The 13,249-nt window shown below is 36.3% G+C and overlaps 1 protein-coding gene across 1 annotated transcript in view; it reads right to left on the reverse strand.

Moving 5' to 3' along the window:
• Window positions 1-4,306: 4,306 nt before the first annotated feature.
• LOC103131777 (heat shock 70 kDa protein 12A-like) overlaps window positions 4,307-13,249 on the reverse strand; it is a 22,978-nt gene continuing 14,035 nt past the window's right edge. Inside the window, exons 6-12 of the mRNA XM_007543502.2 lie at window positions 9,555-9,656; window positions 8,796-9,128; window positions 7,989-8,272; window positions 6,694-6,912; window positions 6,452-6,623; window positions 4,749-4,859; window positions 4,307-4,563 (exon numbers count right to left, since the gene is read on the reverse strand). Of these exons, the coding sequence (XP_007543564.1) occupies window positions 4,307-4,563; window positions 4,749-4,859; window positions 6,452-6,623; window positions 6,694-6,912; window positions 7,989-8,272; window positions 8,796-9,128; window positions 9,555-9,656 (1,478 nt within the window). The remainder of the gene's footprint in view (window positions 4,564-4,748; window positions 4,860-6,451; window positions 6,624-6,693; window positions 6,913-7,988; window positions 8,273-8,795; window positions 9,129-9,554; window positions 9,657-13,249) is intronic.

The following is a 13,249-nucleotide window of genomic DNA, read 5'->3' on the forward strand; positions in this document are numbered from 1 at the left end:
GGTCTGGTGTTCTGTAACTCTTAGATGTTTTCCTGGTCCAACACATGAGAATCAAATGGCTGAATCACCTCCTCAGAGTTCAGTCAGATTCTCCAGAATCCTAATAATAAGCTCATTATTTGACTGAGATGTGTTGAAGCATCTAAAACATCTAAAAGTTGCAGGACATCTGACCATGAGGTTTATATTAGAAGACCCTTGATCAATCAATCAATCAAATTTTATTTGTATAGCACATTTCAGCAGCAAGGCATTTCAAAGTGCTTTACATAATTAAAATAGAAACAGCATGTGACATTGAATAAACAGTGAGAAAGAGATTTATTAAAAATAAATAAATAAATAAAAAATAAAAAGATAAAAACATTAAAACCCCTTTCAGGACTTCAGTTAATCGCCGGTTAAATGGGACTCTAACCCTCTGGGAATTTAGTCAAAAGCAACGTTTGACAAGGACTCCAACCTCTAAGTTTTTCAGCTCACCTCAGAGTTTTAGTTAGAACGCCATCTAACAAGGGTACTCACTTGATATAAGTCTTTATCTAAGTCATCATCAAGTTTTTATGATGAAGGGGAATCAGATTCTGTTCCTGATAACAATTTTGTCTTCACACATTTCTGAACCATCAACCTAGCAAATTTTTCCACCAGTAAACAAATGCAGTAAAATATATAATAGCCAATCAACAGCCGGTCTACTTTGAAGCTGGTGTCATATTTCAAGCAGCAACAAGTGTGGGAGGGGCAGAGAAAGCAGGCAGAAACGGAGGATCCAGATAAACTGAGAGACTGCAGCCATGAAGGCTTTTGTTTTACACAGAGGAAAAAGTTTGAATGTTAAAATCATCACATTTCCTACAGATGTTACACCACATCATTAATTGGTGGTTTATTAATTTCAGAACCAAGAAAAAAAGTTTATATTGATTAGTTTGAACTGAACTTTCTCTAAATGCTTTTACAATAAAGAGATTCTTTATTTGCCTTATTTTATTCATGCTGATTCTGAGAATTACATTATTTACAGTAACCTGATCACCATCAAGGTTCTACATTTTAAAACGTTGCTGTGCTTAAATATACCTGGTAGCTACTTTAGTGACTGGAGAAAAAACAAACATCAGCTGAATAAACTTAAGTTTAGTGAGAAACCAGATCTTACCGTAAAGTAGGAGCAAAAACACAGCAAACAGCTTCATCTTCCTAAAAATAAAAACACCAAAGTCTTTCCAAAGTGATTTCCTCCAAACTCTCTGAAACCGTTTCTGACGACAAACTGAAAGCAAACTGAAAGTTCACTGCTGTTAGTCAAAGGTCGACCAGTAAAACCAGTTTTTATTGTTCCGGGTTGGATCAGAGCAGCTGGTGGAACATTAATAAACCAAGTCTGGACAAGAATTACAGATTAAATGATGGTTAGATCAACTAGTGAAAACTGTAACATAGATGTTGGTGCTCTATAGAGAGACTGATTTGAACTGAATTTAATTTCTTTCACCTCCTGATATCCAGATTTCATCCTATGTGGGAAAAAATGCAGATATTCATAAAAACATTTGTCTTGGTTTTTTATGAACAATGTTGGCCTCAAGTCACTGCTGAGTTTTAGTCTAACATGGAATCTCAAAACAGTAAGAAATGAACAAATAGTTTATATAAAAAAAAATTAAATATTGAACTAACTTATTATGGTTCAGGTAACAGACGAACCGGTCACTACAGGATGATTTATTACAAACTGACATAAATTATAGATCCACTCTTTTTACAGAACAGATAAATATGTAACAAGTGAGGTTTGTTGGAGAACCAGAACCAAACTTATGGAACTGGAACCACCACAATGGAAGAAACCAGAACTGAACAATGGAAACAAAGGAGCTAAAATACTGAGAGTGATGTGGAAACCAGGTGAATTTAATTGAAGAGACAAAAAAACAGCAAAGAGCAGAAAAACTGATGGAGGGAGACTAATGAACACAGAGGGAGATGGAAAAACAAGGATCTAAAAACCTAAAGAAAACAGAGTCTAATAAGAACTTACAGAGAACAGAAGACAAGAAATAAGTAAAAAAAATAAAATAAAATACATGACACAGGGGAAATAAAGTACAAGACCTTAACATTTATGAACAACCCAGACATGATCAGAAAGGAAATAAATAAAGAACAAACACAAACACCAGCAGATCATAACAGAGAAACTGCTAGAATATTTACACTGGGTTACAAAAAAATATTTGTTGGAAGTTGTGTGTTTTTCTACTGAATTAGAACTATTCTGCACTGCTGAATCCAAAAATGAATCAAGTTTTTATTCTAATTTTATTTACATCTTCTGACTAAACTGATGACATTTTTGTGACATTATCAGTTTATTTTTGTTAATATTTCTCATCCAGAAAAGATTTTAGGATGAAAAATTGTTTTCTAACAGAGTAATTAAAAGTTACCAACTTTGATTTCTGTAAATAATAAACACTGATCAGGGTAAATACATGTGAACATTACATTTTCAATGTGCTATATTTCCCATCTCTTTTCTGTCCTAATTTCTCCTCCTGCTTTTCACTCATTGATCAGATTCTCAGGAAACTGATCCAGATGTGTGAACTAGTCCTGCATTTTGATGCTCATGTTGCTCCATAGCTCAGAAAGTCGACCTGATTGAGAAAAACTAACAACTTTTGGATTCAGCTCATTAAAAAACCCTAAAACAGTTAAAACCCCCAGACAGTTTTCTGGCTATTGACCAGTTATTGGACAACAAAAGGCATTAAATCCACTGAATATGAAACAATATGGCTGAAGTATTTCAAGGTAAATGTGTTTCTGAAGATCATACAGGATGAGTGATGTCTAGAAGTAAATCAGTTAAAGTTTAGAAAACAAAGATAATTTTAATGACTCTCCTTCATTACTGCTCTGTAAACACATTTTACCTCAGGTGAGTTTCTGGTTTGATTCCAGGTGAGTTTCTGGTTTGATTCCAGGTGAGTTTCTGGTTTGAGTTCTCTGGAAACACAACGAACAGGAATTAATGCCAGAAACCAGATCAGCAGGTCCAACACACCCACACTCTCTGCTGTTTGCCAAACTATGACAACCAGATGCCAAACCCTGACTTGGTGAACTCTGACTGAAACCCTCTTCATAGATTATTTATTAGATGCGATCAACAGGAAAACACGTTTCTAGATTAACATTAGTTTAAATCCAAGGAAAAAATAAAACTAATTTTCTTAACTGGGTGATTTTTTGTTCTGATGCCTGGATGTAGAAAATACACTCTGAACTTTGAACAGGAGTTCAGGCAATTATTGTTTATCTGTCATTTTTATAGATTATTTCTGTTTTAAAAAAATCACAAACTTGACATTTTCAGATATTTAAAGATCCACTGCAGAAATGCTGTGGAGTTGATCCTGTTCTGAACTTGGGAAAAATTAGTCTGATGAAAGTTAGAGAGTCCATTATATGACTGGAAAATTATAAAAAAAATTATAAAACCAGCTGTTAATGTGGCAGCATGAGAAAAAAAATATTAACCCTATACACTTTGATCAATTATTATTATTTTTTAAATTATTTTATACATTTAACCTCAGTAGTGACACCATGTACAGGTACATATCAAAGATAAAAATTTCACGAATAAGTAACATTTTTTGTCTCTTATTTCAGAAAATGACACGCGAAATATTTCAAGACCTATTTTGTAAGTCTGATTATCATGATCTAGAGATTGTGAAAACACAAAATTAGATCTGTGAGAAAGATATGAAGAATTTTAACTAGAAAACAGAAACAAAAAAAAAAAAAAAACATTTGCAGAAAAACAACACATTCACAGCAGTAAATGGGGATAGGGTTACCCTAAACCCGTAAAATAAAATCTCATATTGAACAACTTTTGCTTTCTAATGATGAAAGTAGTCACCAGATCAGCACAAAATTAAGTTTATCACTGTATTGATGTTCAGTCAGACAGGAAGATTCTCACATGTTCATGTTGTATCGTTTGAGCTGCAGATGCTTCAGTTGCTATAAATCAGAAAACATTTTAGAGGCTCTTTACTGAAGGAGCCTCTAAAATGTTATTTCCTAAAAACATTTTAGGAAATAAAATTTTCTTTTTGTTTGTTTACAGGAATTGTAATTATTTGTAACTAACACATTTCTAATATTGCATGAAAAAGGTAGAAGTGGTTAAATAAAAAAATCTGCAGAATGTTGCAAATTTTAGAACCAACATTGGAACAAATGGAAACAAAATGGGTCACCAGGAGACAGCAGCTCATTCAGCTCAATCTCCCAGNGGGCAACTGATCTGAACATCTTCATCCAAAAGTTTGAGACGAGAAAAATCGAACATGATATTTTTAACCTCACTAGGGAAGTTTTGCTCATATTCATCCCAGATTCCATCACAAAATATTTCTCTCAGGAACTCTTTGAATTTTCTCTCTCCAGTTTGTCCTCCCAGATCATTTTTAGGGGCCTCATGCAGCGTCTTCAGGGCTCCTCCTTTCAGGACGTCATGAACAGTGAAGTGACTGTAATCTGTTGACAAACAGGAAGAGAATGAAACAGATTAAATTACAGATATCAGAAAACACTGAACAATTTAATTCATATTCAGCAAATGATCAAAAAGATCAATTTAATACATTTATTGGGTCTCTTAGTGTGAACACTGATTTTTCAAACTCGTCTTTAAACCTTTAATAACGGTGAGTAACTTTTACCTCCACAGTCGACAACAAGGTACCGTTTCCCGTCTCTTTGGGTCTCCAGCAGGACTTTGGTTTCTTCTGGTTCCACAGTAAACTGTACGACCTCTTGACCTCCTGCTGGATCTGTAGAAACACAGAAACCTCACTGAGCTGCTCTATGAACAATGATCAATGGTTTTACAGGTAGATTCAGGTTTTAGGTCAGTTCATTTGTCATCCAAGGAAATGCTCAAAATCTCTGGAAAAGAAGTTTCCAGATCAGTGATGGTTCCTCCGTTCCTTGGACCAATCAGAGAAAGAGGGAAAAAAGCATTAAAAATGTGACGTAATGTCTCATAATAAAACCTTTTTGTGTTGTGAAATGGAGTTGTGTCCACATGAAGCCTGTTTCAAGGTGAATTAAAATGCCGTGTTACCAAAGACAAACAAGATCTAGTTTTTCTGAATCCTCTGAGTCACTTAGTGACTGATATGAGCTACTGAGAAAAAAAAACTACATGTAGTTCAATATTTACATCAGTTGACTTTATTGATATACCATCTGACTATTCAAGTTGTAATTCTGACATTTATATGAAGTTTCCAGATGTCTGGAAATGTTCAGTCAGATTCAACTCTGGACCCTGGCAAAGGTTCTGAAGCCACTGAGATCTTGGGTGGATGTTCTGCTGACCCATTGGCCCAGTCTGAGGTCAAGATTCCTCTGGAGCAGATTTTCATCCAGAATGTCTCTGTGCATTGCTGCCTTCACCTTTTCCTCTGTTCCCATCCCCATGTAATGCTGCCACCACCATGCTTCAATGTAGAGATGGTACTGGCCTGGTAATGAATCATGTCTGGTTTCCTCCAAAAATGAAGCCATTCACACCAAAGAGTTCAATCTTTGTCTCATTAGACCAGAGAATCTTGTTTCTTATGAGAGTAAACTCCAGATGCTCTGCCTTGTGCCTCTTATTAAAGATTTGCATTTGTTTGGCCACTTTACCATCCAGGCCTGATTGGTGGATTGCTGCAGAGATGGAACCTTCTAGATGTCATTCTAGAAAGTTCTCCTCTCTCCACAGAGGAATGACATCTCTGACAGAGTGACCATCAGGTTACTATTAGAATAAGGCTGTAACACAGATACATGAAGGTCCGTAAAGATATGGATGACAAAGTCTGTTGTGGATAAACTTGACTGGCCTGCAGAGTTCTGACCTCAACCCAATAAAACACATTTGGGATGAATTAGAGCGGAGACTGAGAGCCAGACCTTCTCGTCCAACATCAGTGTGTGACCTCAGAAATGTGCTTCTGGAAGAATGATCAAAAATCCCCATAAACACTCCTAAACCTTGTGGACGACTTTCCCAGAAGGGCGGACCAACGTTATATTGAACCCTACAGATTAGGAATGGGTTGTCACTCACATACTTAAGCTTGTATATGAGTCAAAGCAGGTGAGCGAATACTTCTGGCAATATACAGAGGCTTTTTTGTAACCACTAACAGTGCAGGATGATTCCCCCCTCATCCTTCCTGATGTTGTCATTTCATCTAACCTAATGAATGGCTGCAGCCAGAGGCAACTCTCTTTGTTAACTTCGCTTGTTTATGTGTCTCTTTTGGATGTGTTGTACTGAAATTAATTTTGTTGTGCATCTGTACAACAATAATTAAAACATTCTGATTCTGAATGTTTGTCTGCCAGACGTTACAGATCCACTCAGTACCGTTCCAGCTGGTACCAGGTTCTGCTGCTCCTGCAGGTTGATCCTGTGAGTCTCTGCTGTGGTTCTGTGTGATGAAACCATCAGGTTGAAGCTTCAAACACCAGGTCAAAGCTGCTTCTGACTCCAGAACAAACATCAGTTTGTCTTTAGTGGCGTCTGTTACAAGACCAGCCTGGAGGAGAAACCAGAAGTCTGATTCTGATGAACATTTAGAGATGATGACTCTAAAAACATGATGTTACCTGAACTGCAGATTTCACTATGAGCTCTTTAGTAAAATCCTTCAAGAGTTCAGGAACAGTCAGCACCCAGATGAAGTCAGACGCTGTGAACTCTCCACCTTCTGGATCTTTAATGGTTTTCAGAGCATCGTCCTTCAGGAACCTCAGAACTTCTGTAAAAACCTTCAACGTTGTCATTGACTTGTTGTTGGATACTTTAACTGTCTGCTTGCTGAGGTCCTGGGAAAAAGTTTCATTGTATTAATTTGTATTCATCCCCAGGTGAGGTCAGTTTTCCATCAGTAATTCTGATGGAAAACTTAAACCAGTCCACATAGAAACATTGTTTTAATGTCAGTTTCTGACATTAAAACAATGTCAGATTGTTTTAATGTCAGAAAACTTTTTTCTGACGTTGCTTATAGTATCCGTGCTTCTGTTACAAAAGCTATAATTTCAAGCAAAATCATAAAAACTGCTGCAGATAAACAGAATCACTGATTGTCCAAAAGCTCATATTATATTAATCCAACATGTTTAAAAGTCTAAAGTTGTCATAATCACAGGCCATATACTCTGTTACATTTAATACAATTGTCCTCTTTTGACTTTTTGACAAAAGGGAACAATATGATGTCATCTGAGTAAAACCACATGAACAACATTTAGAAAACCAGATTCAGTTAGAATCAGCTTCAGCAATCAGCTTACCAAGTTTTATCAAACAAACAAGGAATTTGACTTTGATCTCGTTTTGCTCACAAGAAGGACATTTAAAATATATAAAAAAGGCTCGCTATATGTAAGGTTAAGTTTGTTACATTGTGACTCTGTGTTTTAGATTTTTCTGTGGAATGCGATTCCAAGTAATTCGGGTAAAATTTTACTCTTTGTCAGTTTTTGACATTCGTGTTTAAATATCCCAAAAGAAATGCAGCTTGGGAAGGTGCAATGCCAACTGGATCGCTGTTGGTTGGCAACTGCAAAGGAGCCAATCAGGAGATGAGTTTATTTTCCTCTGCAGTAAATAACAGAAATAGAAAGAACTGTGGATGTTAGCTTCTGCAGTAGAGCTGAGACGTTTTTCACTGTATGCATTAACACATATTTACATACATTTGGTGCTTGAGATATTAAAATTTCCACCTACATGTCAGTAGATGGAAAGCTGTGAAGAGGGGAGAGTTCAAGTATAAACTATATTCAGATCATTCTAATAGCAACAGAGTTTCAAAATGAGAAGACAGGTGTGTTTATAGAAAACATGATAGGATCCCAGAAAGAAGACGATTTATCTGCAGATCTTTATTACTTACTCTGCTAAGGACAGTCGTCTTGAACCTTTCTAGGAAATAATGTTTCTCAGCTTCTTCTTCTCTCATATTATTAAATGCTGTTTTAGCTTCATAACCAAACTTCATAAATTCTTCATGTTCATCAAACAGGATGCAGGTTGGAGTCTTTGGGGTGTCTAGTCCAAGTCCATCACTCCATCTCTTTATCTGGGTCTCTCCTCCTTCCTGTCTGGGTTTAACATTGAAGGCGTAGCCACTGAATCCTGAACCAAAGTCTATGGATATGATGAGAGAGTCAGGACCAGCTGGATGGAGGAGAGGAGAAAGTTAGAATATGATTAAAGAGAAGTTACTGTTTTATAACAAGTTATTATTGAAATAAAACCACAAATAAACCTTCGTACACATTTATAAATGTAATCCTGCATTTGAAAAACTAAACTGACTAAACTGAAACATGAAAGTTTATTCTAATATTTAATTTTACACAGGTTGTACCGGTCCACCTGCCTGTGATTGTGACATTTCTAGGCTTTTCCTCCGTCTCACCAAATGAAAGCTGGAGATAGAAACCAGCTTCACTCCATCCTGAACTGACCAGTGGTTTTGGATCCTGGGACTCCTAAATGTCTAATAAAGTTCTATAATAATAATTTGTTTTATAGCATCCATCATACTATTCTTTGCTGCATTACTTTTGTTAATGTTATATTTCTTTAACACACAGTCTCATTCTAACTTTCATATTAGTAACTCAGGATAAAACTCCCCTAGTTTTAATAAGCATGTTATCAAGGGTAAAATGTGACCAGTAATTATTCTGCTGACCTTTGACATTTAGCAGCACTTGTTTCTTGATCAGGACGTTTCCCGAGCTGTTGGTGATGCTGCAGGTGTAGGTGTCTGAGTCTCTGTCTGTGGGATTCTTCAAGATCAAACTGAAGTCTCCAAGATTAAATCTTTTCTTCATTTCTGTTCTGTTTCTGTACAGCCTGTATTGCTCTTCAAGCCTTATTGAGTTGCATGAACACCTCTGATCCATGTGGACGATTCTGCCAGAGTCGTTTGTCCAGGTTACTTTGACATCTTTAGGCAGACTGACTGTGGTTTTAAAGGGCAGCAGAACAGACTCCACTCCTGAATCCACCTCCACCCTGTAGACTGAGAACAACAACATGAGCTGCACTGACAGCATTAAAATAAAACTTCCAACTTTTTAAATTGTTAGAAATTATTTTATCACTATTTTATAAGATAGTCACATTCTGTAATAAGCATCACTCAGTGGGTGAACTGCTACTGTAATAAAATTATTGAGTTAAGCAGGTGAATTACTGTCCAGGCTAACTAATCAGGTTATGGTATATATTTGCTAGACAAAGATTTGTATAATTGTTTAAAATATTTCACAATATACTGTAGAGAAAATAAAAAGTAATTGGAAAAAATATATTTTGTATGATTTTACAGTACATTTGATTCATATTTTAATTAGAAAATAATAAAATGATTAAGTGCTCTCATGGAAACTGCCAAAACATTGTCATGTTAGACATTAGCATTGATACTATTGTAAAAGAGACTTACTTGACATAAACTGTTGCCGAAAATAAAGTAAAAGACCCACACAAACAATGAGAAGCACCAGAATCCACAGAATCAGGAGAATTTTGGCCCAAGTTGGACTTTCTATGGAAAAACATAAAGATCAGGTACATATAAGACATGCATTTCCAATACAGACCTTTATTCTGAAAAGTTTAATAGTTTACATATATCAGAGTTTGATTTAAAATTTAAAGTAAAATTGTCCCTTTGGAATGTGAAAGACCAGTAATGAAGTCAATCCCAATTAAATCCACTTGCTTTTGCAGCTATAATGTAACAAAATGTAGGGTGGTGTGAAAACTTTTCAAGGCACTTTTTCCTCTTTTTGTGTTTTTCCATGTCATGCCAAGGCACTCATGGCACCCCATATAAGAAGCTGATTGCCCATTTATGACAGAACATATTTTGTGCTATAGAGAGGATATCTGGTGAATGAAGATTTATATATTAAATCAGGGTTTGTAAACAGGTCCCATAATGATATATGAACCTGTGTGAGGACTGTTAGGTAAATTGTATTATTATCAACTATTTGTTATATCTTTATTATGTTCTTAGTTTATGTATTCTTACNCATCTTTTCTGGTTTCAGTGCGCCATCTAGTGATTAAATGTGTTACTGCAGCTGCTGCCTGCAGGAAATGTTGAGTGGAATAAGAATTAAAAATAAATCAATGTTTTCATCTGTGGTTTATGTATTTTTATCTGTATTTTTATTTGTATGAAATAATATTTAATAACCAAAAACACATTAAGCACAAGAAAACAGTTATTCAAATTGTCATGTGCAATTTTTAGTAAATGTGCAGCTGTATAAACATAAAACATGAACAATAAACCATCTGAATTATCTTTAGATGTTTTATTAATCAACTGAAGCTAAAAACAAATCTCAGTTTTCTAAAGCTCTAATTATTTAAGCAACACATTCATAAAAAAAGAAAAACAAAACTTAAGAAAGCAACATTAATTTATCTATCAGGGGAATTTAAGTTTTAAAACATTCACATCTGTATGTTGATACTTAACCTTTCAGGTCCAAATTAATCTTCTAAACCAAAAATTAAACGACTGCAAAAAAAAAAAAAAAAATAATAATAAAAACCACAACAAACAGAAGGGAGGAGGGAGAACCAGGTAAAATAAAAATTAACTTTTGTTTTTAATTCAATTTACAAATTAAAGTCTGTAGAACTGATTTATTGGTTTCTGGTACAAAACAGCAAAAGATGGACCATGGGAAATCTTTACAATTGTATCAATTAGTAACACAGACAAACAAAACAAACTATGCACAGTGTGAACTATTCATAATTAAAGAAAGTAAAATTAAATCTCATGACCAACATCTGAACCAAGCTGGACGTTTCCTCTGAGGCTCCACCATCTCTGGGTTTCTCCCCAGCTCTACGGCTCCTTTCAGAATCGCTTCCTGGGGTCTAAGAGGACACAGGACTTTATACTGACGTCCAAACTGATCAGTGATGTGCTGACGTAGAATCTGGCTCTCAGCCAATCCTCCCACTAACACAATAAACCCAATGTTGGGATTTTTGTCTAATATTTCTCTGAGTTTCTCTGTGATGTCCTGCAGACTCTCATCATAGAAAGATCTCAGTTTCTCTCTGGAGATCCTGATAGATCCATCATCCCAGGAAGCTCCTTCCACTGAATCAAAGAACGTTTCAATCTGTTTCTGTTTCTGAGCCAACATGACCAGGTTACCCGGGCAACTGATCTGAACATCTTCATCCAAAAGTTTGAGACGAGAAAAATCGAACATGATATTTTTAACCTCACTAGGGAAGTTTTGCTCATATTCATCCCAGATTCCATCACAAAATATTTCTCTCAGGAACTCTTTGAATTTTCTCTCTCCAGTTTGTCCTCCCAGATCATTTTTAGGGGCCTCATGCAGCGTCTTCAGGGCTCCTCCTTTCAGGACGTCATGAACAGTGAAGTGACTGTAATCTGTTGACAAACAGGAAGAGAATGAAACAGATTAAATTACAGATATCAGAAAACACTGAACAATTTAATTCATATTCAGCAAATGATCAAAAAGATCAATTTAATACATTTATTGGGTCTCTTAGTGTGAACACTGATTTTTCAAACTCGTCTTTAAACCTTTAAATAACGGTGAGTAACTTTTACCTCCACAGTCGACAACAAGGTACCGTTTCCCGTCTCTTTGGGTCTCCAGCAGGACTTTGGTTTCTTCTGGTTCCACAGTAAACTGTACGACCTCCTGACCTCCTGCTGGATCTGTAGAAACACAGAAACCTCACTGAGCTGCTCTATGAACAATGATCAATGTTTTACAGGTATAATCAGGTTTTTTGTTTATTTGTCATCCAAGGAAATGCTCAAAATCTCTGGAAAAGAAGTTTCCAGATCAGTGATGGTTCCTCCGTTCCTTGGACCAATCAGAGAAAGAGGGAAAAAAGCATTAAAAATGTGACGTAATGTCTCATAATAAAACCTTTTTGTGTTGTGAAATGGAGTTGTGTCCACATGAAGCCTGTTTCAAGGTGAATTTTAAAATGCCGTGTTACCAAAGACAAACAAGATCTAGTTTTTCTGAATCCTCTGAGTCACTTAGTGACTGATATGAGCTACTGAGAAAAAAAAACTACATGTAGTTCAATATTTACATCAGTTGACTTTATTGATATACCATCTGACTATTCAAGTTGTAATTCTGACATTTATATGAAGTTTCCAGATGTCTGGAAATGTTCAGTCAGATTCAACTCTGGACCCTGGCAAAGGTTCTGAAGCCACTGAGATCTTGGGTGGATGTTCTGCTGACCCATTGGCCCAGTCTGAGGTCAAGATTCCTCTGGAGCAGATTTTCATCCAGAATGTCTCTGTGCATTGCTGCCTTCACCTTTTCCTCTGTTCCCATCCCCATGTAATGCTGCCACCACCATGCTTCAATGTAGAGATGGTACTGGCCTGGTAATGAATCATGTCTGGTTTCCTCCAAAAATGAAGCCATTCACACCAAAGAGTTCAATCTTTGTCTCATTAGACCAGAGAATCTTGTTTCTTATGAGAGTAAACTCCAGATGCTCTGCCTTGTGCCTCTTATTAAGGATTTGCATTTGTTTGGCCACTTTACCATCCAGGCCTGATTGGTGGATTGGAGCAGAGATGGAACTTTCTAGATGTCATTCTAGAAAGTTCTCCTCTCTCCACAGAGGAATGACATCTCTGACAGAGTGACCATCATGTTACTATTAGAATAAGGCTGTAACATAGATACATGAAGGTCCATAAAGACATGGATGACAAAGTCTGTTGTGGATAAAACTGACTGGCCTGCAGAGTTCTGACCTCAACCCAATAAAACACATTTGGGATGAATTAGAGCGGAGACTGAGAGCCAGACCTTCTCGTCCAACATCAGTGTGTGACCTCAGAAATGTGCTTCTGGAAGAATGATCAAAAATCCCCATAAACACTCCTAAACCTTGTGGACGACCAGAAGGGCGGACCAACATTATATTGAACCCTACGGATTAGGAATGGGTTGTCACTCACATACTTAAGCTTGTATATGAGTCAAAGCAGGTGAGCGAATACTTCTGGCAATATACAGAGGTTTTTTTGTAACCACTAACGGTACAGGATGATTCCCCCCTCATCCTTCCTGATGTTGTCATTTC

This window comes from Poecilia formosa, unplaced genomic scaffold (assembly GCF_000485575.1).
Source record: "Poecilia formosa unplaced genomic scaffold, Poecilia_formosa-5.1.2 Scaffold834, whole genome shotgun sequence".
Taxonomy (NCBI): Eukaryota; Metazoa; Chordata; class Actinopteri; order Cyprinodontiformes; family Poeciliidae; genus Poecilia; species Poecilia formosa.